At 44.0% G+C, this 27,419-nt stretch overlaps 1 protein-coding gene across 1 annotated transcript; it reads left to right on the top strand.

Annotated features, from left to right (window-relative positions):
* The first annotated feature begins 10,233 nt into the window (after positions 1–10,233).
* CFAP20 (cilia and flagella associated protein 20) lies at positions 10,234–27,125 on the top strand. Its single transcript, XM_021665003.2, has 6 exons — positions 10,234–10,616; positions 23,757–23,836; positions 24,550–24,661; positions 25,251–25,439; positions 25,787–25,897; positions 26,683–27,125. The coding sequence occupies exons 1-6, from the start codon at positions 10,533–10,535 to the stop codon at positions 26,686–26,688; spliced, it is 582 nt and encodes a 193-aa protein (XP_021520678.1). The 5' UTR covers positions 10,234–10,532; the 3' UTR covers positions 26,689–27,125.
* The last annotated feature ends 294 nt before the right edge of the window (positions 27,126–27,419 follow it).

The following is a 27,419-nucleotide window of genomic DNA, read 5'->3' as shown; positions in this document are numbered from 1 at the left end:
TGTAAGTCAAAAATATTGTTAGGTTGAAAATGCATTTAATCATCCCAATGAACTCATTGTAAAGTTGAAAAATTGTAAGTCAAACCACTGTAATCACGGACTGTCTGTGCTTTGAATTAGTATTTCACCACATCTTATACATAGTGTAAGATGTCTACAACCTTACGCGATAATGTCTTAGACCTTTTGTGTTGCATGAAGGAACATCTGAGACTGGGTAATTTATAAAGAAAAGCGGTTATTTAGCTCACAGTTCTGCAGGCTCTCCAAGAAGCATGATGCTAGCATTTGCTTCTGATGAGGACCTCAGTCTGTTTCCACACACTGCAGAAGGTAAATCTAGGTTAGCATGTGCAGAGATCACATGGTGAGAGGAAGCAAGAACAAGAGGAGGGAGGTGCCATGCTCTTTCTAACAACCAGCTCTCACAGGAACTAATAAGAGCTCCCCACTCCCAAGAGGGCAGTACTCTATTCAGGAGGGATCCCCCAACCATGATCATAGTACTTCCCATTAGGCCCCACCTCCAACATTGGGGATCAAATTTCAACATGAAGTTTAGGGGAACAAACATCTAAATTCTAGTAAACAATATAATTCCATGCCCCCATTATGCTATTGTTATCATAGAATTTTACTTTTATTATGTTATAATTATCACAATTATTATTGATTTAAACATATAATTTAGTCTTAGATGATTTTACATTTACCTTTACCAGTGCTCTTCATTTCTTCTTACAGATCTGTGTTTCTCTTTAGGATCATTTTCCTTCAGTGTGGAGAATGTCCTTTAGTATTCCTTGTGATGTGACTCTGCTGGAAATGAATTAACTCTTATTTGTGTAAAAATATGTTTATCTTCTTCAGCTATCAAATGTTTGAAGACTCTTTTGTCTCAGTAAAATTCTAGGCTGTGATTTGTTTTTCAGTATTTGAAAGATGTTATTCCATTGTTTTTGGTTTCCATTGTTGCTGTTGAAGAGTAAGCTGTAATTTTTCTTATTCGTTACTGTGAATATAATGTGCTTTCTCCCTTTAGCTGCTTATAAGGTTTTTTTGGTTGTCTTAGGTTTTCAGCAGCTTGGCAATACCTAGGTATTTGTCTCTCTCTTTCTCTCTTTCTCTCTCTCTCTCTCTTAAATCTGCTGAGGTTTACTGGGTGTCTTAGATCTGTAGGTTAATATTTTTAATCAATTTTGGAAAATTCTCAGTATCTTTTCAAATATTTTTTCTGCCTTATTCTCTCCTCATGGAACTCAAACTACAGATATGTTAGATATTTTTCACACGTCTCTCACACATTGATTTTTTTTATTTGTACTTTAGTTTTCAAAATTTCTATTGACGTGTTTTAGAACAGCAGTCCCCAACCTTTTTGGCACCAGGGAATAGTTTTGTGGAAGACAATTTTTCCATGAACTGGGGACAATGGGGGCAGGGGTTGATGGTTTCAGAATGATTCAAGCTCATTACATAATGAGGGATGAGAAAGCAATTCAATTATGTGTTTTTCCATATGGCTGTTCAGTTATCCCAATACCTTATTAGCAAGTCCTTTGCTCCATTTTTCTTATTGGTTATTCTTAGTAAGATGAAAGCTTTTGATTTCTGTATATTATTTTTATATATTGATACTTAATATTAAGTTCTCTATAGAAATTTCCTATTTTTTCTGTTGAGTTTTCAAGTTATATAATTACGTCATCTGCAAATAAGTTTTACCTTTTCATTTCCAATTCTTAGGACTCTAATTGCTTTTTCTTCTATAATTGAATTGGCTGACACCTCAAATCCAATCAATATCTAATCATGATAAACATTTGTGTCATTGCAAACTAGAAGTAGAAGTAACTCCTTGTTTTGATCAAAAGTTATATACCAGAAATTCAAAGGAAACATTATATTTAGTGGGGAAACCTTAGAAGCATTTCATTAGAAGGAATAAGGCAAAGATGCCAACCATTACCCCTAATGTTTAACATAGTCCTGAGGATCCTGGTCAATGCAATAAGGACACCAAATAAGAGGTATGAGCATTCAGAGAAAAGGTATGTGCAGCCAGGTATGGTGGCTCACGCCTGTAATCCCAGCACTTTGGGAAGCCGAGGTGGGCAGTGAGGTCAGTAGTTCGGGACCAGCTTGGCCAAGATGGTGAAACCCTGTCTCTACTAAAAATACAAAAATTAGCCGGGCATGGTGGTTCATGCATGTAGTCCCAGCTACTCAGGAGGCTAAGACAGGAGAATTGCTTGAACCTGGGAGGCAGAGGCTGCAGTGAGCCAAGATCTCGCCACTGCACTCCAGCCTGGGTGACAGAGAAAGACTCCATCTCAAAAAAAAAAAAAAAAAAAAAAAGCATAAAGACAGATAATGACCTCAATAAGAAATGGAGAGATAGTATGTAGTTTTCATAGGGACAACAATATTATGAAGATGTTAATTCTTCCTAAACTAATTTATATTACAATGCAATCACAATTAAAACTAATTAAATATTTTTGAGAAACTCAGCAAACTTACTGTAAATTCTAAATAGAAGAATAAGTCTGTGAATAGTAGCCAAATTAGACTTGAGAAAAAAGAGATTCCCCTGTCAGATAGTAAGACATGCTACAGGCTAGATGTGGTGGCTCATGCCTGTAATCCCAGCACTTCGGGAGGGATTACAAAAAGAAAGTACACTACAAAACAACACTAATAAAAATCTGTTTTTTGGTTTTTTTTCTTGAGATGGAGTCTCACTCTGTCGCCTAGGCTGAAGAGCAGTGGCGCAATCTTGGCTCACTGCAACCTCTGCCTCCCAGGTTCAAGCAATCAAGCTATTCTCTTGCCTCAGCCTCTTGAGTAGCTGAGATTACAGGTGGGCGCCACCATGCCTGGCTAATTTTTTTGGCATTTTTAGTAGAGATGGGTTTTCACCATGATGGCCAGGCTGGTCTTGAACTCCTGACCTCATGATTCGCCCACCGTAGCCTCCCAAAGTACTGGGATTACAGGCATAAGCCACCATGCCCGGCCAAATCTGGATTTTATTGGCATAAGAACTTTCAAATAGACCAGTGGGCTAGAAGAGAGTTCTAGAAGAGAGTTCAGGAATAGATACATTGTATACATGGAAACTTAATATAAAATAAAGGTAGTTTCATAAACCATTCAGGAAATAATAGTTTACATTTGACATTAATGAAACTGGCTTACTCTAAGGAGAAAAATACAACTGATTTCCTACCCATGCCACATGCAAAGACTATCTTTGGAAGGACTGAAACATAAATGTGTAATATAAATATATGCAGTTAATGAATATACAAAGGGTGGGTAATAACTTCTTTAAACCTCTAAGCACAAACCATAACACAAAAAAGAAAGGAAATAATTAAATAAAAATGAAGTCTGGGCATGGTGGCTCAAGCCTGTAATCCCAGCACTTTGGGAGGCTGAGGCGGGTGAATCACAAGGTCAAGAGATGGAGACCATCCTGGCCAACATGATGAAACCCCGTCTCTACTAAAAACACAAAAATTATGTGGGCATGGTGGTGCGTGCCTGTAGTCCCAGCTACTCAAGAGACTGAGGCAGGAGAATCGATTGAACCTGGGAGACAGAACTTGCAGTGAGCCGAGATCGCGTCACTGCACTCCAGCCTGGTGACAGAGTGAGATCTGTCTCAAAAAAAATAAATAAAGTTAAAAAAAAAATTAAGACTTCTGTTCAATGAAGACATTGATAAATAAAATTAACAACTGACAGACTGGGAAAAGATGTTTGCAGTGTCTAAAACCAACGAGGGATTATTAATACCCAGACATACTATTTTTTTTTTTTTTTTTTTTTTTTTTTTTTGAGACGGAGTTTCACTCTTGATACCCAGGCTGGAGCGCAATGGCGCGATCTCGGCTCACCGCAATCTCCGCCTCCTGGGTTCAGGCAATTCTCCTGCCTCAGCCTCCTGAGTAGCTGGGATTACAGGCACGCGCCACCGTGCCCAGCTAATTTTTTGTATTAGTAGAGACGGGGTTTCACCATGTTGACCAGGATGGTCTCGATCTCTTGACCTCGTGATCCACCCGCCTCGGCCTCCCAAAGTGCTGGGATTACAGGCTTGAGCCACCGCGCCCGGCCAGACATACTATTTACTATTGCAAAATCAATAAGAAAAAGAAAGGTACCTTAATAGAGACTTGGGCAAAGGATACCAAAAGGCAATTTTAGAATAAAGAACGGTTGGGCGCTGTGGCTCACACCTGTCATCCCAGCACTTTGGGAGGCTGAGGCGGGCAGATCACTTGATGTCAGGAGTTCGAGACCAGTCTGGCAAATATGCTGAAACCCCATCTCTACTAAAAAATACGAAAATTAGCTGGGCATGGTGGTGGGTGCCTGTAATCTCAGCTACTTGGGAGCCTGAGGCAGGAGAATCACTTGAACCTGGGAGGCGGAGGTTGCAGTGAGCTGAGATTGTGCCATTGCACTCCAGCCTGGATGAAAGAGCAAGACTCCATTTCCAATAAAATAAAAATAAAATAAAGAAGCCTAAATGCCTATGAGGAGATAAGCCAGTATATTAGTAATCAGACACATGATAAATAGAATGAATTATCATTGTATACCTATCAGACTGACAAAGTTCAGAAAGTAAAATAACATCCATTGTTGGTGGTTGGATGTGACTACAGAGATCCTTATGCACTGCTGATATGAGTGCAAACGGGTACACTCTTTTGGAGAGCCATTTAGTCACATTACATATTATGTATGCATGGATTGAACAGCTAGAAATTCTGTTACTGCATGTGTATGCAAAAGAAATTCTCAGCAGGGCGCGGTGGCACACACCTGTAATCCCAGCACTTTGGGAGGCCGAGATGGGCAGATTACCTGAGGTCAGGAGTTCAAGAACAGCCTGACTAACGTGGTGAAACTCCGTCTCTACTAAAAATACAAAATTAGCTGGGTGTGGTGGCACACGCCTGTAATCCCAGCTACTCGGCAGGCTGAGAGGCAGGAGAATCACTTGAATCCGGACGGCAGAGGTTGCAGTGAGCCAAGATGGTGCCATTGCACTCCAGCCTGGGCAACAAGACCAAGACTCCATCTCAAAAAAAAAAAAAGAAAAGAAAGAAATTCTTACATAGGTCCTTAAAGGGACAGATATAATAATGTCCATTACGGTAGGCATGGACAAATAAAATGTGATTGGGACATACCTGGAAACTGAGCAGAAGTTACAAGCAATGGACTAGATGCACACTGGTACAATGGATGGATCTTAAAAGTCACAGTGCTAAAGAATGTGCTCAGTATGTGTCTATTATATCTTTATTTTTATTTTACTTTTTTGAGACAGAGTCTCGCTCTGTCCCCCAGGCTGGAGTGCAGTGGCACAATCTCCACTCACTGCAACCTCTGCTTCTCAGGTTCAAGAGATTCTCCTGCCTCAGCCTCCCAAGTAGCTGGGACTACAGGTGCCCGCTACCATGCCCAGCTAATTTTTGTATTTGTATTAGAGATGGGGTTTCACCATATTGGCCAGGCTGGTCTTGAACTCCTGACCTCGTGATCCGCCTGTCTCGGCCTCCCAAAGTGCTGGGATTACAGGTGTGAGCCACCTTGCCAGGCCTATTGTATCTTTAAATATATTAATATTAGCCAGGCTGGAGTGCAGTGGCTATTCACCATCTCCATCATAGGAGCACTGCAGCCTCTACCTCTTAGATTCACGGGATCCTCCCGGTTCAGCCTCCCCAGTAGCTAGGACGACAGGTGAGCACTGTGCCTGGCTTTTTTGTTGTTGTTGTTTTTTGAAATGGAGTCTCACTCTCTTGCCCAGGCTGAAGTGCAGTGGAAAGATCTCGGCTCACTGCAGTCTCCACTTCCTGGGTTCAAGTGATTCTTCTGCCTCAGGCTCCCAAGTAGCTGGGACTACAGATGTCCACCACCACACCTGGCTAATTTTTTTTTTGTATTTTTAGTAGAAGTGGGGTTTCACCATGTTGCCCAGGCTGGTTGTGAACTCCTAAATTCAAATGATCCAGCCACCTTGACCTTCCAAAGTGCTGAGATTGCAGGTGTAAACCACGGCGCCCAGCCGGCTTTTTTTTCCCTTTGTAAAATATGTGTGGCTTATTTTTATTTTATCTTACTTTTCTGAGACAAGTCCTACTATGTTACCCAGGCTGGTCTCGATCTCCCATGCTCAGGTGATCCTCCTGCCTCAGCCTCCCAAGTAGCTGAGACTTACAGGTGCTGCCATGGCACCTGGCTGTGTCTGTCTTAAAACAAAACTTCTATGGATGTCTGTATATATTTTTAAACAATGGATGAGGAAGGGGAATAAATTAAGTCTAATGGATGGGTGAGGATGGCAAGACAGGAAGACATGAACAGACAATACACAAAAGTATTCAATTGTTTCTGAATGATGGCATTATGAGTGATTGTAATGTGATTTTGTACAGTTTCCTCAATTAACTTAATATTATGTTACATTAATCAGAAAAAAAGTAAACTCACATAAAGTAATCAGACTCAGAACTTTTCTGAAGGGGATCAGTGACTACCTTTATTTTCCTCTGATTATGGTTTATTTGGTTTTCTACTCCTAGACCCAATCTTGGTTATGTTTTTCCTAGAAAATAATTTATCTCATATAGATTTCCAAGTGGGTAAAGTTGTGTGTAGTAGCTGTGTGGGTACCACCCCCTATGGGCACCGAAGAAGAAGAACTGTCCAGACCCCAGGCACAATTAGTGCCTGAAGAATATCTTAGTTTATAGTGTTATTACTCAGCTATTTTCTTTATATAATCCTTTATATATAATCATATATTAGTTTATAGAATTAATGTCTGAAGTATAACTTACTGCTTACATACATCTAGCTTATATAATCATACTTAATACTTATATCTAGCATACTTAGTTCTGTATACTCTTTCTATATAATCATATAGGTATTGTAGTCGGAGCTGTACTGACACATTTAGTGCTGATTTATAGAATCCTTCTATATAACCATATAGTAGTTTGTAGTAGGAGGAATGCCTAGAGTAGTCACAGAACAGAAGCAGTACATGGGAAAACAGCCAGACCAGGACAAGAACCAAAGACCCAAGCGGGGGTGTCCCTGACTGAAAGGGAATACGCTGTATGGCAGGCTTGGAGCAAGAGCCTCTTCTCCTGATAAAGGAGTCATAGTACCTTGCATCCAGTTCCTGTGGAAAGTAGGCCTCAGGCCTCAGATCCTGGAAATAACCGAGGGAGAAGAACTCCTCCGGTGTGACCAGTCACAGAGGCTGTACACCCTGTCAGTCTTTTCTTGCTTCTGTGCTAGCTCAAATCATCCTCCCATAAATATCTTAAGAGAAGAGCACAAGTCTGTCAGCTCCCACTGCATTGGCTTACAGTATGCTTCTATTAGAAATCCTTTGAAGTCTCCAGCCCCCAGATAAGAAGGGTTGCGCAAGACACCTGTTGCACACAGCCCACCTCCTTGCCAGTGGCCTAATGGGGGTGGACCCCTTTTCTGTATATGACCCTCTACTACTGCACATAGCACGGGCCCCTACTGCGCACGGCCCACCTCTCTGCCCAAGTGACATAATGGGGTGGCCCCCTTACTTGTGACTTACGTGATTATGTATGCCCTATTATAAGCCTATAGATGATGACTTCACTCAGGACCCTGCCCCCTGCTTGTACATAATAAATACAGATGCTTCTGAGCATTGGGGGCTCTCGCTGATCTCCGCTCACAGGTGGCGTGGCCCCCCGAGTCCAGATGCTCTTCACCAGTTCTTCAGTGTCCTATCTCTTTACTTCTCGGATCCTGCACCTCAGCACAGCATAAGGGACACCCCATCACCCTGTGGGGCCCACCAGCCCTACAAGCTGAATAATCATCATAATAACTCTTCTATAGTCAATTCTTTCTTTAATGTGTCTGCTCTTCTTAACTGAAGTCATTTCCTAAGCTATTTTGGACAATTTAATAACAATCAAGGAATATACTGTTCACCAGTCTATAGCATCTCCAGAAATCATCCAAAAATGAGCTTCATATAAAAAGGTTTTGACTTGGGGGGGCACAGTGGCTCACGTCTGTAATCCCAGCGCTTTGGGAGGCCGAAGTGGGCAGATCATGAGTCAAGAGATGGAGACCATCCTGGCCAACATGGTGAAACCCCATCTCTACTAAAAATACAAAAATTAGATGGGCATGGTGGTGCGTGCCTGTAGTCCCAGCTACTCAAGAGGCTGAGGCAGGAGAAGTGATTGAACACAGGAGGTGGAGGTTGCAGTGAGTCAAGATCACACCACTGTACTCCAGCTGGTGACAGAGTGAGACTCCGTCTCAAAACAAAGAAAGTTTTTGACTTTCTACCATAATAAGATTTATATATTTTGCCACTCTGTCTGATAATTCTGGCTGGATTATTTAGGGGGCTGACGTGAGAACTGAGTAAGTTAATACATGCTAAGGTGTTATATATGGTGCCTGACACATAGTTAATGTTCAACTTACTGCTATAGTGAATAAAAACTGCTAATAATGATGACATTAGCCACAGACTCCTTATCTATCAGCCATGCCACCCGGCACAGGCCTAGGCACAAAATATAATATTTAGATAGATGCTCAGCAACTGATGGATGTCAACATTTGGGATTTCCCTTTACACTTGAAATACCATAGCACACTTTATGTGTTTTCTAAAATGTTCTAGGTATCAATTGATTTTTAATTTTATTCTCTAGAGACTGTGTTGCCCAGGCGGGAGTACAGTGTGGTGGTCTCAGCTCCACCTCCTGGGTTCAAGAGATCCTCCCATCCCAGCCTTCTGAGTAGCTAGGACTATAGGCACACACTACCATGCCCGCTAATTTTTGTATGTGTTTTTGTACAGACAGGGTTTCACCATGTTGCCCTGGCTGGTCTTGAACTCCTGAGCTCAAGCAATCTGCCTGCCTCGGCCTCCCAAAGTGCTGGAATTACAGGCACGAGGCACTACGCCTGTAATTAAAAAAAAATCAACTATTGGCCAGACAAGGCACTTTGGGAGGCCAGGGCGGGAGGCTTGTTTCAGCCCAGGAGTTTGAGACTAGTCTAGGCAACATAGTCCAACTCTCTACAAAAACAAAAAATTAGCCAGGTATGGTGGCCCACACTGTAGTCAGCTACTCTGGAGGCTGGGATGGGAAAATCAGCTGAGCGGGGGAGGTCGAGGCTAAAGTGAGTCACCATGATCGCACCACTGCACTCGAGCCGAGGTGACAGAGGGAGATCCTGTCACAAAAATAAATAAAGAATAAAATAAAAATAAGCTGTTGGTTGAACTCAACTCTCTTAATTTTGTTTATGAATTTCTGCCTTTATCTTAATGTTCGGGATTTATTTATTTATTTGAGACCGGGTCGTGCTCTGTCGCCCAGACTGGAGTGCAGTGGCGCGGTCTCAGCTCACTCCAGCCTCCGCCTCCCGGGCTCAAGGGATCCTCCCACTTCAGCCCCTCAAGTAGTCGGGATTACAGGCGCCCGCCACCACGCCCGGCTAGTTTTTGTATTTTTTTTTTTTAGAGGGAGGGTCTCACTTTGTTGCCCAGGCTGGTCCTGAACTCCTGGACTCAAGTTATCCGCCTGCCCCAAAGTGCTGGGATTTCGGGCGTGAGCCACCGCACCCGACCTAATGTTCGGGCTTTCTTATTTTCTAATCAATGTGTTCAAGGCGATACATTTTCCTCAGAGTGTCGCTTTGACTGCATGCCACAATGTGAATAATTACAGGCAGGGATGTATTACATTACATCCTTTACAGAATTACAGGCGCTCACCACAGTTAGCTCCCTTTAACCGTATCCTGTACTGGGCCGACAAGCGTTTGCTAGGCATCCGCGGAACTGCAAAAACCTCTTCCTCAAAGCCACTTTACCTGCCGAGTCCCTTTTCTCCCGCGCGGGCAACCCCTCCCGGCCTGGCCGTCACGCCCCTTCACGTCACTCACCGCCCCGCCACGTTCCCATGATACCACGCAGGGGCCAACAACAAGACTCAAACCTCCGTGCCCTTCCGCTTTTTCAAAGGCATCTCTGCGACGATGGCAAGAAAAATAGTTCCTTGACTACTGAGATCTTTTTCAGAAGGAGGCGGGACCAGGCGGGGCTTACGAGCAGAACGAAACGGAAGTCCGTGGTTCTTGCAACAAGATTGGGCCCCGCGCTCCCGGGGGTCAGGCTCAGAAGGGCGGAGGGATTCACGTAAGCCGCGGACGGCCCTCCGCCTTCATTGAAGGCGGGGAGATCGGCGCGGCAGGTAGTTGCTGTGGTTTCTGTTCTGAGCTCGCAGCGTTGGAGCTGAAGATCGTGGACCTAGCGTTCCCGCGTCCGAGTCCGGCCGTCAGTGGCTGCAGATCCGGAGGCCAGGATCTCAACCACCCAGGGCAGGCCCGCTGCTGTGCCTTCGCCGCTCGGTGCCTGTAACTACTCCGGGGCCTAGGTCGGCTCCCGGGCGGCTGAGGAGAAGGCCGCCGCCGAGATGTTCAAAAACACCTTCCAGAGCGGCTTCCTCTCCATCCTCTACAGCATTGGCAGCAAGCCCCTGCAAATCTGGGACAAAAAGGTCAGGCTGGGGGCGGCGGCGTGACGGGGTGCAGGGGCTGCGCCCCCTCCTCGTCCAGGGGTTGGGGACGGGGAATGATTGTGTCGAATTGGGGCCTGGGAGAGGCCGAGAGGACGCTGTTGTGCCTTGTCCCCAGCCTGGCGGGACCGGGGCGCGAGGTGGGGCTTCGTGTAAGCAGCGGAGGAGGTGGGCGTGGCTGGGAGCTAAGTGTCCTGAAGCTGTGGTGTGGTTAGGGCCGCGACCCTGGCTCCTGACTTGACTTGGTCAGTCCATTCTTTGAGCCACTGTTTCCTCATCAATATAATGGGGTTGATGGTGCCCATCTCCCAGCATGAAACGTACAAACTTATGTGAGGGAGCTCTGGGGACGTACAGACGAAAGGACTTGCTATTCACAAATATGAAAGGACTTGGATTCCACAAATATTTACTGATATCCTGTTTTGTGCCAGGCACGGTGCTGGGCACTAGACACAGAGCCTTTTTTCAGGCAGGCACCCTTAAAAAGGCGCAGCCAGCCAGGAAGGCTCCGGCTAAGCCAGTGATGTTTGGATTTTATTCATTTGCTCCCTTCCTCCCACTGATCCCAAATAAGTCAGAATTCAGTGGCCCTTGGCACCTGCTCCACACTCACTGTGACTTGCCTGTACTATGCCCTCGTGCCTGATTTCTCCATCAGGAAAACTTCAGAATGCTGTCAGTCAAAGTCTTGTTTGGATTAAGAAACTCAGAGCCAAGTACGAGCCTCATCTTCATTCAGGAATCCACTAGATGATACTTTCTTTGGCCCCAGGAGATGATGACTCTGTCTACTTTTTACAGATGTGAAGATCTAGCTGTCTATGAGTTGATCTGCATTTTATTTCTTTGGTATTTTGTTCTAAATGCAAATTCCCAGGCAATCAGCTGTACTATTTCTTGATTATAAGTTACGGGAGGCATTCCAATGTGCAATTTAGGGGATATTCTGGGAGAATGGGGAGAGTTGGAGAATTTTGGATTTTATCTTGGAACTCTCTGTATTCCCTTATCCACAGATGAGAACTTTGGGCCACATAAAGTTGGGAGAGAACATGGGCAGCTTTCTGCCTGTCACACTAGGGGGAACCCTTCGTTCTGAGGGCAGATTTGAGGATGGTGTGTTCATAGTGTTACTTTCGCAAGATAGTTGAAAGATCTGAATATAATGACATTGCGCCGTTGTGTATGTAAAATCTACCCATCTCTTCTCTTTCAGATGATTCTGTCTACAAGCTAGAGCTAGTACCAGAGTATAGGAAAGCAGTTCCTTAATGTCGCTGCATTACTGAGGTTTTTAGTTTCATGGTTTTTTTTTTTTCACAATGGAATACAGCATTGTAAACTGTAAATTGCATCTGTACAAAGAGAACCCAGGGTGCCTGGGAACTTTGTTAGGAGATTGGTTTCCCAGCCATCACTTGACTCAGTTATGGGCTGTCAGAAGGCATGAGGAGAGAGGGGCCCCCTGTGTCAGTGAAACTTGGAAATTGAATTGTAACAAAGTGTCAATATAAGGCAATTGAAATAGAGAATGGGACTTGACCTAGGAGGAGGGGTTTTCAGAGCGGATCAGAGAACTTACTAAAGCTGAAAGAAGCCGGAAGCAGTGGCTCATGCCTGTAATCCCAGGACTTTGGGAGGCTGAGGTGGGCAGATAATGAGGTCAGGAGTACCAGACCAGCCTGATCAACATAGTGAAACCCCATCTCTACTAAAAATACAAAAATTAGCCTGGTGTGGTGGCACGTGTCTGTAATCCCAGCTACTCAGGAGGCTGAGGCAGAAGAATTGCTTGAACCTGGGAGGTGGAGGTTGCAGTGAGCCAAGATTGCCCCACTGCACTCCAGCCTGGGCAACAGAGTGAGAATCTGTCTCAGAAATAAATAAATAAATAAATAAAGCTGAAAGAATTCCAGTAGTAGGGAGACCTCAGAATTTCTGTTATGAAATTGTGGGCCGGGCGCAGTGGCTCATGCCTATAATCCCAGCACTTTGGGAGACCGAGGCAGGTGGATCACGAGATCAAGAGATCAAGACCATCCTGGTCAACATGGTGAAACCCCGTCTCTACTAAAAATACAAAAATTAGCTGGGCATGGTGGCGTAGCCTATAGTCCCAGCTACTCGGGAGGCTAAGGCAGGAGAATCGCTTGAACCCAGGAGGCAGAGGTTGCGGTGAGCTGAGATCGCACCATTTTGCACTCCAGCCTGGGTAACAAGAGCGAAACTCTGTCTCAAAAAAAAGAAACTTGTGTCAGTTTTCCATTTTAACCCTTCTGGGCTTAATCTTGTATGCTGTTTTATTTTTCAAATGCGGCTTTTTGACTAGTCAACATGTTTACTCAAAAATAGAAAAGCAAAGTAACCATGGTGCACTGTTTCCCTTAACAATGCCACTAGAGGTCGGATGGTACCCTAATGACTTAAACACGTGGGAAAACATTGTTAAATTGATTGGCAGGATTACTTGGAGTAAATTAAACAGATGTTTTGGCAAAACCTTCAGAACACTCATTTCAAGCAAAATCTTCACAATGGTAAAAGTTTATCATGTGTTTCTAACTCTTGTTATTTAGACTTAATTGAAAAATGTTTAGGATTAAGGTTTTTTTCCCTCTTGTGGCAAGGGAAGGAAAGAGAAGAAAAGGGAAAGTTTGGGGCCATATCCCTCAGCTTTGTTGCGTATGCTTTTTCTCAGCTCTAAGTCCTCAGAAAGTGCTGGAAATCCAATCCAGTAAGGGGAATACTGGGAATTGATGTACTTATCAAAGATTTATTGAACGATAGCTGAGTGACAGGCTTTGTGAAGACCTGAGAAGATAGAGAAAACATTTTTCCTGCTCCCAGGATCTAAGGCAAAGTTGTAATAAGAACAGAGTTTGTGGGGAGGTGAGGGCTGTCTACATTTATCTAGACACGACCCTGACTTTTGCCAGTAAATGTATATTGACTGTGGTGCCTATTTATAGTTTTTATTTCACACAGCATTACTGTTACTGTTTTCCTTCCTGAGTAAATATAGAGAGAATTTCTGTTCGGTTTCTACGATGAATTTTGAGAAATTTGGTTTGACTTCTTTTAGGCTCTGTGTCTGTGTGAATATGAGAAGTGAATGCTGTATTCATAGTATCAGTGAATTTGCAAGTTTCCCTTTTGTGAGGATGGCTTACTCATTAGTGTTTGTAAAACCTGCAATTTATTTGATGCTCTGAAGTTCACAGTCCCTCCCCTCCATCTCATCCTTCAGATCTCAACTTAAACATTATTTTCATTGGGAACATGAGTTAAGCCACAATTGAATTGTAACAAAGTGTCAGTATAAGTGTGTGCTGTAGCATGGCAGTTTTCTATTGTAGATTGTCCACTGAACTGCAGCTTCCTTAAGCAGAAGAACGGTATCTTACCTTAAAACCTCAGTGCTAGGGTGTAGTCAGACACCTTGGATCTGCATCCTGACTGTGCTGTGTTCCAGTTGTGTGACCTTAGCCATGTCCTTAACCACTCCGTTTTCTCATCTACTTCTTACAGTTTTGAAGATTAAATGAAGCTGTATATAAATTAAGTCCTTAGCAACAGAGTTATGGCATATGCAGTCATGCACCACATGATGGCATTTCAGTCAACGACAGACCTTATACTTGACAGTGGTGCCGTAAGATTACCATGGAGCTGAAAAATTCCTGTCGCTTAGTGACATAATCGTTGTTCGTTAAATCAAATTCTTTACTCGTGTTTGTGAGTAGGTGTAAACCAACCTACTGCACTGGCAGTCATGTAAAAGTATAGCATATACAGTAATGTACGGTGCCTAACACTTGATGATAAATGCCTGTGTTACTGGCTTATGTATTTATTCTTTATCATTATTTTATTTATTTTTCGAGACAGAGTCTCACTCTGTCGCTCAGGCTGGAGTGCACTGGCGCTATCTCAGCTCACCAGAGCCTCCGCCTCCCAAGTTCAAGCGATTCTTCTGCCTCAGCCTCCTGAGTGGCTGGGACTACAGGCGTGTGCCACCACACCCAGCTACATTTTTGTATTTTTAGTAGAGATAGGATTTCACTGTGTTAGCCAGGATGATCTCAATCTCCTGATCTCGTGGTCCACCAATCTCTGCCTCCCAAAGTGTTGGAATTACAGGCGTGAGCCACTGCACCTGGCCTGCATTTTATTTTTTATTTTTTTGAGACAGGGTCTTGCTGTTGCCCAGACTGGAATGCAATAGTGTGATCATGGCTCACTGCAGTCTCAATCTCCTGGGCTCAAGTGATCCTCCCACCTCAGCCTCCCAAGTAGCTGGGACTACAGACTCTCAGCACCACACCTGGCTAATTTTTATATTTTTGTAGAGACAGGGTTTCTCCATGTTGTCCAGGCTGGTCTTGAATTCCTAGGCTTAAGCAGTCCTCCTGCCTCAGCCTCCCAAAGTGCTGTAATTACAGGCGTGAGCTCCCGTGCCTGGCCTTATCATAATTTTACAATGTACTCCTACTTACAACAACAACAAAAGTTAACTGTAAAATAGCCTCAGTCAGGTCCTTCAGGAGATACTTCAGAAGAATGCAGTGTTGTCATAGGAGATGACAGCGCCATGTGTGTTATTTCTCCTGCAGACCCTCCAGTGGGACAGCGTGTGGAGGTGGAGACTGTGATTGACGTTAATGATCCTGACCTTGTGTGGGACTAGGCTTATGTGTATTTGTGTCTTAGTTTTTAACAAAGAAGTTAAAAATTTAAAATTAAAAAAAAAAAAAGGAAAAAGCTTATGGGCTAAGGATATATAGAAGGATTTTTTTTTTTTTTTTGAGACGGAATCTTGTTCTGTCGCCCAGGCTGGAATGCAGTGGCGCGATCTCAGCTCACCGCAACCTCTGCCTCCCAGGATCAAGTGATTCCCCTGCTTCAGCCTTCTGAGTAGCTGAAGTATAATGGCGTGATCTCGGCTCATGGCAACCTCTGCCTCCTGGGTTCAAGTGATTCTCCTGCCTCAGCCTCCCGAGTAGCTGGGATTACAGGCATGTGCCACCATGCCTGGCTAATTTTGTATTTTTAGTAGAGACAGGGTTTCTCTATGTTGGTCAGGCTGGTCTCCAACTCCTAACCTCAGGTGATCCACCCGCCTCGGCCTCCTGAAGTGATGGGATTACAGGCATAAGCCACTGTGCCTGGCCAAGGTGTATCGCTTTTTATTGTTTATTCAGTACTTACTGTACCTTTTCTATGTTTAGACACACAAATACTTCCATTATGTTACAGTTGCCTAGAGTTTTCAGTACAGTAGCATGCTGTACAGATTTGTAGCCTAGGGGCAATAGGCTATACCATATAGCCCAAGTGTGGAGTATGTTGTACTGTCTAAATGTGTATAAGTACACTCTCATATTCACATAGCCATGAAATTGCCTGAGACATTTCTCAGAATGTAACCCCGTCATTAAGCAACGCATGACTGTAGTTAGTACTTTATAAGCAATGACATATAGTATTAAATTAGCAGAGACTGAGGAATTTGCTCAAAACTAAAATAAGATGTTTGAACTGAGCCCAGCATCCAGATGTCTAGGAATAGGAAGTACAATAAAACCAGACTTCTGAAATGAGAAGAATTTAGTTGTTGCACCATGGCTTGCCCAGTCCTAAGCTCTTCCTGTGGCTCTAAATAAAGTCCCTCTTCAAAAAAAAAAAATTCCTACATCCTAGCTTTTAGAATCCACATAAGCCATGCTTCTAGGCTCAAGTGTTCACTCCTCCTGCTTCACTCGTTCCCCAGGCACAGCTCACCTCACCCGGTTCCTCCTTTTAGCAGTAGTCTCCTACTGAATTGAAAGAGGTCCTGTTCTCTCACCTTCAAGCTTTTGCACTTCCTGGTCCCTCTTCTGGGCAGTTCCCCTCACCACCACCCCAAGCTTCACTCCCTTTTTTCATTAGCCTCTAGTCACAGTTCAAAGGCATTTCTGAGTGACCTTCCATGACTCTCCAGGCTAATTTACTTCTTATCACACTTGAAATTATTAGCTTCTTAAGGTCTGTATTCCTGGCTATATACAGTTTACTGATAGAGGCTTTTTTAAGTTTCTAAATCAACAGCTTAGAAGAAATTAGGGATTTCTTTAATGTTACCTTGACATTTGGGATCAGCAAATTTTGTATTTATTAAAAGACTCTTGGCCAGACACGATAGCTCACGCCTGTAATCCCAGCACTTTGGGAGGCCAAGGCAGGAGGATCACGAGGTCAGGAGTTTGAGACCAGCCTGGCCAATATGGTGAAACGTCATCTCTACCAAAATACAAAAATTAGGTGGGCGTGGTGGTGTGCGCCTGTAGTCCCAGCTACTCGGGAGGCTGAGGCAGAAGAATCGCTTGAACCCAAGAGGCAGACGTTGCAGTGAGCCGAGATTGCACCACTGCACTACACCTTGGGCAACAGAGCGAGACTCTGTCTCAAAGAAAAAAAAAAGACGCTTATGTTTAATGTAAACATTACTTCTGGTTTTAAGGAAAATACCAGGAGGTTCTATTCCCACTTATACTTGTGTAAAACATGGTATAATTTTCAGTCTTAATGGTAGTAATGGTAGTATCCTGGCCTGGCCCGGTGGCTCACTCCTGTAACCCCAGTATTTTAGGAGGCTGAGGTGGGCAGATCACCTGAGCTCGGGAGTTCAAGACCAGCCTTACTAAGATGGAGAAACCCCTTCTCTGCTAAAAATACAAAAATTAGCTGAGTGTGGTGGCACATACCTGTAATCCCAGCTACTCGGGAGGCTGAGGCAGGAGAATCACTTGAACCCAGGAGGCAGAGGTTGTGGCGAGCTGGGATCGTGCCATTGCACTCGACTCTGGGCAACAAGAGCAAAACTCCATCTCAAAAAATAAAAGGTAGTATCCTAAAAGTACGTGAGATGAGATTGGATGAATTCACAAAAGCACCTTTGTCTGTCTTTCCTGTCAGCTTGTCTTTCTCTCAGCTGCTGCTGTTTCTCCCCTACTACCAGACTAAATATTAGACCAGAATCTTTTGTTGTTGTTGCTGGATAGTATTAGATTCTCATTTCCTGTTCTAATTTTTAAAATAAAGTCCCTCATCAGAAAAAAAATTCCTACATCCTAGCTTTTAGTTAGCACACCTTGTTGATATATATTAAATTGGTGCTGTTTTCAGTAGTAGAATTGAGTGCATTTGAACATAAAGATGGTAAAACGTTTTTTCTGGCTTTTCCTAGGGTCAGTTGGACGCTAGGACAACATTCTTCATTATTCTGAGTCAGGTTTTACTGTAATTGAATGAAAGCATTTTGTTTGTTAGTCTTGTTTTGTTTTTTGAGATGGAGTCTCACTCTGTCGCCCAAGCTGGAGTGCAGTGGCGCAATCTCGGCTCACTGCAACCTCCTCCCGGGTGCAAGTGATTCTCCTGCCTCAGCCTCCTGAGTAGCTTGCCACCACACCTAGCTACTTTTTTTTTTGTATTTTTAGTAGAGATGGGGTTTCAGCATGTTGCCCAAGCTGGTCTCAAACTCCTGCTCTCAGGTGATCTGCCCGCCTCGGCCTCCCAAAGTGCTGGGATTACAGTCATGAACCACCACGCCCATCCGAAGGCATGGGTTTTAATTACACTTGCCTTTTCTTAGCTATGGACATAAACGTCCTTACACTAACTTAGGGATTGTTGGTGTATGCCCAGAGTTGCTTGTCTGCTGTCTGGATAGCCCCTGCCAAGTACAGCAAAGGGAGCAATGAAGCCTTTGACCCTTGGGAGCCTGGGAGGCCCAGGCTTTGAGTCTGAGTCAGAGCTATGCCCAGTTCTCCCCACAGGGGTCTCCCTCTGCCTAATTTCTGACTCGGAACCCAGCCCCTAACCCAGTGCAGGAACTTTCCTGCTGAAGTGGACAGCTCTAATGGCTTAATGTAAATCAGAGCATGTGTCATAAAAGCTAGGATGCCAGATGGCTGAGGGTTCAGCTGCCTGCCAGGGTGAGTGGGTGGGACCAGAAAAATGAAAGTGGGGGGAGGGAATGAATACAACTTGTGTTATTTTTAAAGCAATCATGGAAATATATAGCATCCGCCGGCTCCCTCCCTATCGCAGTCATAGTATTTTTTTTCCTTGAGCTTGGCTCCCTGAGGCTTACTTTGAGGGGAGGGAGAGGAATCAGTGTTCTTTATTAGTTGCCCTAGCAACCATGGAAAACCTGGGAGGAATGATTGTAAGACTGGCCTGAGGCTTAGGTCCCCTTGTGTTGTCTGCAGAGGCTGAGAATCATATGCTGTAATGTCTAATAACTGGGTTCTGAAGCTCCTTGAGCACCTCCAGCTCATGGGCAGGGGAGGGGAAATTAATGAAACAAAACAATATTGGCTTTAGATTTTTTTTTTTTTTTTTGAGGACTAAAGCACTCATAGGCCACACTTTGATAGTGGGAATGTGTCATGAATGAAAAAGAATTAACAAATCACAAACAATCGGCTCTTTGTGATCTAGAGAGGGACAGAACATATTAATAAAACCTGCTTCCACCATGAGCAGTAAATGCTGAACAGTTCATTTCATCTTCATCCCAAAGCCAGGCCTGCTCAGTGACCTCTGAACTGGAAGGAGCTAAGGAAAGGAAGTTGATACTTTCTGATAATTGTATCTTGCTGCATCCTGTTGTCAGAAGCCGGTTTCAGGAGGGAGTTGCTTTCCTGGAAGACCTTTATAATAGGCAGTGGCAGCTAGATTGCCAGGGTGGTGGGGAGGCTTTGCCCCGAATTGCCTGTCCCCTCTCCCCTTTGATCCTAGTTTTAGAACCTAGAGAATAGGCTTTGGGAAATTCTCTTCCCTCTAATGCACAGATCTGATTAACCACCCTTACCACCTCCACCCTACTGTTTTCCAGTAAGTTTGTATTTGCAGCCCTTTAAACTTGATAAAGGAGAAAAATCATAATTCACTAACAAATCTGCTTAATTTGATTTCAAACCTCTGGAGGCTTGTCATATGGGGATACTTGTGTTTTTCTTATTTGGGGGTTGAACATTCTCTTGTTCATTCTCTTGTTCATTCTCTTGGGGAAAAGCTCTGTTCAGTTTATCTTACCACCAGCCAGGTTCAAACTCTAGAGAGACTGATGGACATTCCTTCAAAAAAGTTGCCTTGACCCCTCCGAGTTCCCTTGTTTGGTGAAATACATTCATTCACTTTGTAAAATTTAAATTTGTGAGTGTGTTCGTTATCTAGTTACACTGGGAGAAAAATAAATCTCTTTAGTAGATTATTGAAAATCCAACTAGAAGTTAACTTGCCTACAGAGAGAAGCGTAGGAATCCTAGTTTATCTGGCTTTCCGTTTGCATTGGCTTCTACATGCAGGGTACGGCTTTGCTTTCTTCTATAAAGACCTGAATGGGTCATATTTGCTGGAGTTCCAGGGAAGTCATAAACTTTGAGATGGGCAGAAGGCAGATTCCTTAACATTTTCTCCCTGTGAGATCTGGCTGGCCTTTCTGGAACTGAGGGAGAGCCTCTTATTGACTCTGGCTGGAGAGACCTTGAGGGATATAAGGTTTGAGGGCATGCTTTAAACAAGGTTGGATAAATAGCAACATGTTGCTTTTTAGCAATAGCAGTTTTCAGGCCCAAGTTACTTCTTAATCCTGTCACTTTTACTGTCTATTTGATCTTTGCAGTTTGTCTCTTTTTAAACAATGGTTGGCTGGGTGTGGTGGCTCACGCCTGTAATCCCAGCACTTTGGGAGGCCGAGGTGGGTGGATCACAAGGTCAGGAATTCAAGACCAGCCTGGCCAACATGGTGAAACCCCATTTCTAGTAAAAATACAAAAATTAGCCAGGTGTGGCGGCACAAGCCTGTAGTCCCAAACTATTCAGGAGGCTGAGACAGGAGAATTGCTTGAATCCGGGAGTTGGAGGTTACAGTGAGCTGAGATGGCGCCACTGCACTCCAGCTTGGGCGACAGAGCGAGACTCTGTCTCAAAAAAAAAAAAGAATGATTATGTTATTGAGAATAATTAGTGGTATGTTATAAAAGTAGTGTTTGCATCTTGTCGAATACTGCCAGCTCTTATCAGTAGGGCTGCTTCCATTAGTTGGAAATGATTTCTTGATTAATTTCTTCCTCACCAAGTCTGCCTGGTTTTCCACAGAAAATATAGGAGGAATATTGCCACTTAGGTTGGGAACATTTAGATAGTGAACGAGGTGGGCAGTGTTGGCGTGTTCTGCACAGACCGAAGGCTTTGTGCTCTTAATCTCCTTGGAAGGAGGCCCAGCATTCAAAGCAGGAGGGCATTGAACATTGCCAGCTTTGTTTGAGAAGCATTTCAGTGTGACGTTTTGTGTCTTGAGAGCCTAAGAAATGCTCCATTGGCAGGGATTGGGGTCCCGTCTAGCCCAGCATTCTGTGTCTGACAATGGGCACCCATTTGTGGGAAGCATTCTTCATGCTGGCGGCCCCGTGGGCTTTGTAATATGCCCCAGCATCTCTGGCTTCCTATAATAGTCCATGGTGGATGTGTTATCCAAGAATTTTTAAAACCCTCCTTGAACCTATTAATATGTGCCAACTCTTAGGGTGACAGATTCCAGAAGTCAACAAATATTTGAACGCTTAGTTTATGCCTAGCACAGTGCTAAGCATTGTCGAAGATAGAAATGATGCTTCATAACTGTCCTTGCTCTTGCTTGAGCTTATTCTTTCTTAAGGAGACAAGAAGATGTGGTTGCAGTTGTGAAAAGGATGGGCAGTGACATCAGATGTCACCTGTAGAACACCAGGCAGACCGTGAGTGAATCAGACTCACAGTGACAGAGCTCACAGAGACTAACGTCTAAAAACAGAAACATATTATTAATAATTTATGTTGAAAAATAAAACTACCAGACTCAACACTGATTTCTCCTCATATGCAAGTCTAACAGCCAAATTGTAATCAGAAGGCTGATGAGTGAACAAGGGGAGCTTTAGTCAGTGTGATTGAGTCATTGATTATGGCAGCCTAACAGCCCTTTCCACAGTACCTAAAAAAGCCGTATGTTTGTCTTTCTGATGTCTTCTGTTCTAAACCTGGTCGATCTTTTTCATATGTTATTCCATTCAGTCCTAATAGTCCAGCCCTGTTTTTTGTTTGTTTGTTTGTTCATTTTTGAGACAGGGTCTCACTCTGTCGCCCAGGCTTGAGTGCAGTGGCGTAATCACAGCTCACTGCAGTCTTGACCTCCCAGGCTCAGGCTATTCTCCCACCTCAGCCTCTTGAGGAGCTGGGACTACAGGCGTGTGCCACCACATGTGGCTAAATTTTTGTAGGGATGGCCTTTCACCATGTTGTCCAGGCTGGTCTTGAACTCCTGAACTGAAGCAATCGTCTTGCCTTAGCCTCCCAAAGTGCTGGGATTACAGGCATGAACCAACATGCCCAGCGTCAGCCCTGTTTTTTTGTTTTTTTGTTTTGTTTTGTTTTTGAGATAGGGTCTTGCTCTGTCACCTAGGTCATCTAGGCTGGAGTGCGGTTCCACAGTCATGTCTCACTGCAGCCTGGAACTCCTGGGCTCAAGTGATCCTCCCACCTTAGCCTCCCAAGTAGTTGGGACTATAGGCACACTACAGGCACATGCCACCACATCTGGCTAATTTTTTTTTATAGAAACAATATCTTACTATGTTGCCAAAGCTGGTCTCAGACTCCTTAGCTCAAGCTGTCCTCCTGCCTCAGCCTCCTCAAATGCTGGGGGATTACAGGCATGAGCCCCTGTGCCTGGCCCCAGCCCTGTTTTGAAAGTGCCCTTGCACATCTCAGCTCTGTCTATCTTAGTTGTTTAAGAGTTTAATGCTTGAAGATAATTGTTCTTTCCTAAATATTTTGAGAGGAGGAGTGTGTATTGAATATTGATTCCTCCCCATCATCTACCTCCTACATATGCGGCAAACAATACAAAAACAATGTAGGATGAAGTGCTAAATTATGTCGTCTAGACAACATGAGCCAGAAAAACAAATCAGAGAAAAGAGAGGTCAGTGTGGGCTAAAAATGCTAAAGAAGGCGTCTGTGTGTGGCACAGATGGGAATTGAATTCCTGCTTTAAAAAGTAGACAATTAGGGAAAAGCAGATAGGAAGCATGAAGCAGGAGTAACTCCAGGGGAGGAATGCTTTCATTTTTGTTGCTGCCCTCCTCAGTGACACTGAGTTTTTCCTTGGCTTTTCCAGACAAAGAAATCTACGAGGCAGTGGCAGGGTGTGGTGGCTTATACCTGTAACCCCAGTACTTTGGGAGGCTGAGGCGGGCGGATCACTTGAGGTCAGGAGTTTGAGACCAGCCTCAACATGGTGAAACCCCATCTCTACTAAAAAAATACAAAAATTAGCCAGGCGCAGTGACTTACGCCTGTAATCGCAGCACTTTGGGAGGCTGAAGCAGGCAGATCACCTGAAGTCAGGAATTTGAGACCAGCCTGCCCAACATGGCGAAACCCCGTCTCTACTAAAAAAAAAAAAAAAGCAAAAGTTAGCCAGGCGTGTTATTGGGCGCCTGTAATCTCAGCTACTAGGGAGGCTGAGGCAGGAGGATCGCTTGAACCCAGGAGGTGGAGGTTGCAGTAAGCCGAGATCGTGTCACTGCATTCCAGCCTGGGCGACAGAGCGAGACTCAGTCTCAAAAAAGAAAAAAGAAATCTACGAGGCAGTATGAGGCAGTGGAAAGCCTGCTAAGTCCTGAGTCTCCAACTTAGGGTTTGGCATTTGCAGTTCCAGGGTGCCAACGTCCACATTTGTAAAATGGAAATAGTGTCACCTGCCTTGTTTTTACTGTTGTGAGGCTTAAGTGAGAAGGGAATGCATGTGAATATTCCTGGTGCATAATAGGCACTCAGTAGATGTTAGCTGAATCTAAATTGAGTTGATATATTTGGGGAGAAATTTCCCCTGATTTATGGATTACCTGGGATACCCATGGTGGTTGATGTGACCCTGTCTAGAGGTAATAGCATGGCTTACTTACATACAAGCTTCAGTGTACTGTGTCACAAATTTCTATGTACGCCTCTTGGGCTACTGTGGTTTTCTTTCAGTGGTCCTGTTCAGCCTTGTCAGATATTTCAGTACTAATCTAATTTTCTTTCTTGTAGGTGCGGAATGGCCACATCAAAAGAATCACTGATAATGACATCCAGTCCCTGGTGCTAGAGATTGAAGGGACAAATGTCAGGTAGGTTGCCACCTCTCTTCTCCCAGAGACATTGGATGCTAGAGAGGCAGTATGTCATAAAGGTTAATAGCACAGACTGCGGAGTCAGAGTGCCGGATGTGAGTCCAGCTCTGCTGCTTATAGCTTACCTTGGGCAAGTTACTGAATCCCCTAGACCTTAGCATACTCATCTGTACAATGGGCAGAATAATAGTACATTTTCCTTATAGGGTTATTGCGAGGAGTAAATAAGTGAATATATGTAAAACACTTAAAACCAAGCTTAGCACATAGTAAACAGGATGTAAGTATTAGCTATATTATTATTAACCAAAAGTATGTGTTGGGGTCGGGAGGGAGCAGTGTTGTACAGCTCATCCAGTGGGTGGCCAGTGTGGTTTTCAGTGCCATAGAGTTCTCAGTTTTGGTTTTCTATCATTTGATGGCTCTCATAGACCAGAATTGAGGTCTTCTCTCATTGGAGGAGCTTCTAAGATCCACTCTCTGGCTTTGTTTTTCAGCTATTTTACTGCTGCTGTCTAGTCTTTTGTTTCTGGGTCCAGCGTTTGTTAAAGCATCCACTGACTTAAGGGCTGCGGGATTCAGTGGGTGATGTGTCTGAATCTTCTAGATCTGCTTTCCAGTGTATCCTCTTGGACCGTGTGTTGTTATTGTGCATACCACAGAGGAAGAAAGACAAAGAGTGTGTTTATTGGTGTTTCCTCTCTCTACAGCACCACATATATCACGTGTCCTGCAGACCCCAAGAAGACACTGGGAATTAAACTCCCTTTCCTTGTCATGATTATCAAAAACCTGAAGAAGTATTTTACCTTCGAAGTGCAGGTAAGTATGTGCACATGAATGTGTCCAGTCTTGGCTATACCAAAGAGATAGCCTTTGAACTTACAGGGAAAAGTGACCCTACAAAAGTATCTTTATCCTTTTGCGTGTATTCTTTTCTGCTTCTACTGTAAGACCTATGCAGTCCTTGCTGTGATGTAAATTTTGTATCAAAATTTAATGCCAGGTTTTTAAAGAAACAGTAAGCACCTAGAAAATCTAGAGATTTCAAAGCATCAGAGTTAGCATGGTATCCATTTAGGAAGTGATTATTTAATACCGGGTTACTGTTCTCTGTTTTAGTATTTCTGATTTTTCAAAAGGAAGAACGTTTATGAAATCTATGAGAGCCTGCCGACTATGTCATATGTATGTCATAAGCAGCTGTTGTTGTTGTCTTGGTAACAAACAAGATAAACTTGCTACTTCCGGGCCATCTGCATGCAGTGTGTGACCTGTGTCTGGTCTGTTTATTTTCCTCTAAGTCTCAGCCTTGGGAAAGCAAGCTGTGGGAATTCAGGTCGTTGTCTGAACAAAGTCATGTGCTTCTTGTAAGACAGAGCTAGTATGACGCTTCGTCTCTGTTTCACAGGTACTAGATGACAAGAATGTGCGTCGTCGCTTTCGGGCAAGTAACTACCAGAGCACCACCCGGGTCAAACCCTTCATCTGCACCATGCCCATGCGGCTGGATGACGGCTGGAACCAAATTCAGTTCAACTTATTAGACTTCACACGGCGAGCATACGGCACCAATTACATCGAGACCCTAAGGGTGCAGGTACTGCTCCTTTTCCAGAGAGAGCCCAGACCGGGGATAGGGCATACTGTGTCTAATACTGGCTCGTGGCCCATGTAGCAGAACAGTGTGGGATTCTGGCTTCAGTTCCCAAGTCCCTATCCAGTGAGCTTTGCCCTCACAAAGGTCCAGGAAATATTCAGGAGTCAGCTCAGGCATAGAGGTGAATGCAGCAAGTAAGACCCTCCTTTTGACAAAAATCCACCGCTAAGAAAAGTCAAGGAGATGCCAGAGATGAAGCTTTTCCAGCCCTAGAAGAGGGCCTCTAAAAGATTCAGGAAAAGAGGGAGAACGGTCACAGCCTCTCAAAAGAAGCATTGCCTTCACAGATCCATGCAAACTGTCGCATCCGACGGGTTTACTTCTCAGACAGACTCTACTCAGAAGACGAACTGCCGGCAGAGTTCAAACTGTATCTCCCAGTTCAGAACAAGGCAAAGGTAAGCCAGTCTTCCCCAGGGGAAGGCCCACCAGTGAGTGAGGGGAGCTGTGTTCCTGGAAAGGCCTCTGGTCTAAGAATTCAGCTGCAGAGCCTCTCTGGGTTGACACTTGGGAGTGCCTTTATATTGCAAGATCTTACATCTCCTTCCAGCATCAGCACTGAATCAGGAATTATCCTATGAAATATTCTGTTACTGCTGTCTCCCCTCTCCATGGTGAGCCTGCCCTCCTGAGGTGCTTCCTGCTGCTTCCAGCTCCCAGAAAATGTCTTCCATCTTAACTCCTTTTTTTTTTGAGATGGACTCTTGCCGTTTTACCCAGGCTGGAGTGCAGTGGCACATTCTTAGCTTATTGCAACCTCTGGCTCCTGGGTTCAAGTGATTCTCCTGCTTCAACCTCCCAAGTAGCCAGGATTACAGGCACCCACCACCATGCCCAACTAATTTTTGTATTTTTTGTAGAGATAGGGTTTCACTGTTGGCCAGGCTGATTTCAAATTCCTAACCTCAAATGATTCCCCCTGCTACCAGCCTCCCAAAGTGCTGGGGATTACGGGTGTGAGCTACTGTGCCTGCCCCCATCTTAACTGTTAATCAGCCTGAAAGTATTATCAGCTGATAGATCCCTGCTAACACAATGGTGGGCGCCTGCCTGGCTGCTGCAGATGTATGTCCATTCTCCACAGCCACTGTCCACTCAAGTGTCGCCAGAGGCAGAAGGCCTGTGACTCCATCTATTTTCTAGTAACTTAAACTGATGCTTCTTTTCTGTTTTTTCCCTTCAGCAATAACTGGAATTGTGACTCCAGGGATAGACCCTGGATGTGACTCTTCTTTTAAAAAGGAAACTATCTGGAGGACGATGAAAAACATATTTATCTTAGTTCACTCTGCTGTAGTTCTGTTATTTATACTTGATGTTCCTTGTCGTGGACACCGGTGAACGTGCCGTGACTCTGTCACTGCATTGTAAGTGCAGTCCTGTGAGGGTAAGCAGTCCTGTGAGTGTCGTGGGAATGCTGGAGCTTATTCTGCCGCCTGCCCCAGTGTAGGGGCAGATAACCTGTACCCTGAACTCACAGAATTAAAGATGTCCCGGAAGGAATTCCAGACCAATATTTCTTCCTGCAGTTTATTCTGTGTTTTATATATTATCTAAATATATATATATGGTGTGTAATATTCATAATCTGGAAATGAATAAAATGATATATTCCTGGTTTGTAAATTTGTTCCTAGTTTTTCTTTTTTAATGGTGACATTTCTATTTCCTTTGTGATATGAAAAGAGAACTATTTCCATTGAACCTCTTATATTTCATGCTGTGAAATATCTTGTATTAAGTATTTAAAGAATGAGACATATTATGTAGTTGACCCTTGAACAACATAGGTTTAAACCATGCGGGTCCATTTATATGAGGATCTTCTTCCACCTCTGCTACCCTTGAGACAACAAAACCAGTCCCTCCTCCTCTCCCTCCACCTCCTCCTCCTCCCCTCCTTGTCAGTGTGAAGACAAG

This window comes from Aotus nancymaae, unplaced genomic scaffold (assembly GCF_030222135.1).
Source record: "Aotus nancymaae isolate 86718 unplaced genomic scaffold, 86718_ANA_hifiasm-v0.15.2.pri h1tg000030l, whole genome shotgun sequence".
Lineage (NCBI taxonomy): Eukaryota > Metazoa > Chordata > Mammalia > Primates > Aotidae > Aotus > Aotus nancymaae.
Note: the sequence above shows the minus strand (reverse complement) of the source record. Positions and strands in the feature narration are given on the sequence as shown.

Coding starts and splice junctions, on each gene's coding strand:
- CFAP20 (XM_021665003.2), top strand. CDS start 10,533: ATGTTCAAAAACACCTTCCAGAGCGGCTTCCTCTCCATCCTCTACAGC. Junction 24,662..25,250: donor ATTTTACCTTCGAAGTGCAG/GTAAGTATGTGC, acceptor TCTGTTTCACAG/GTACTAGATGACAAGAATGT. Junction 25,440..25,786: donor TCGAGACCCTAAGGGTGCAG/GTACTGCTCCTT, acceptor TTGCCTTCACAG/ATCCATGCAAACTGTCGCAT.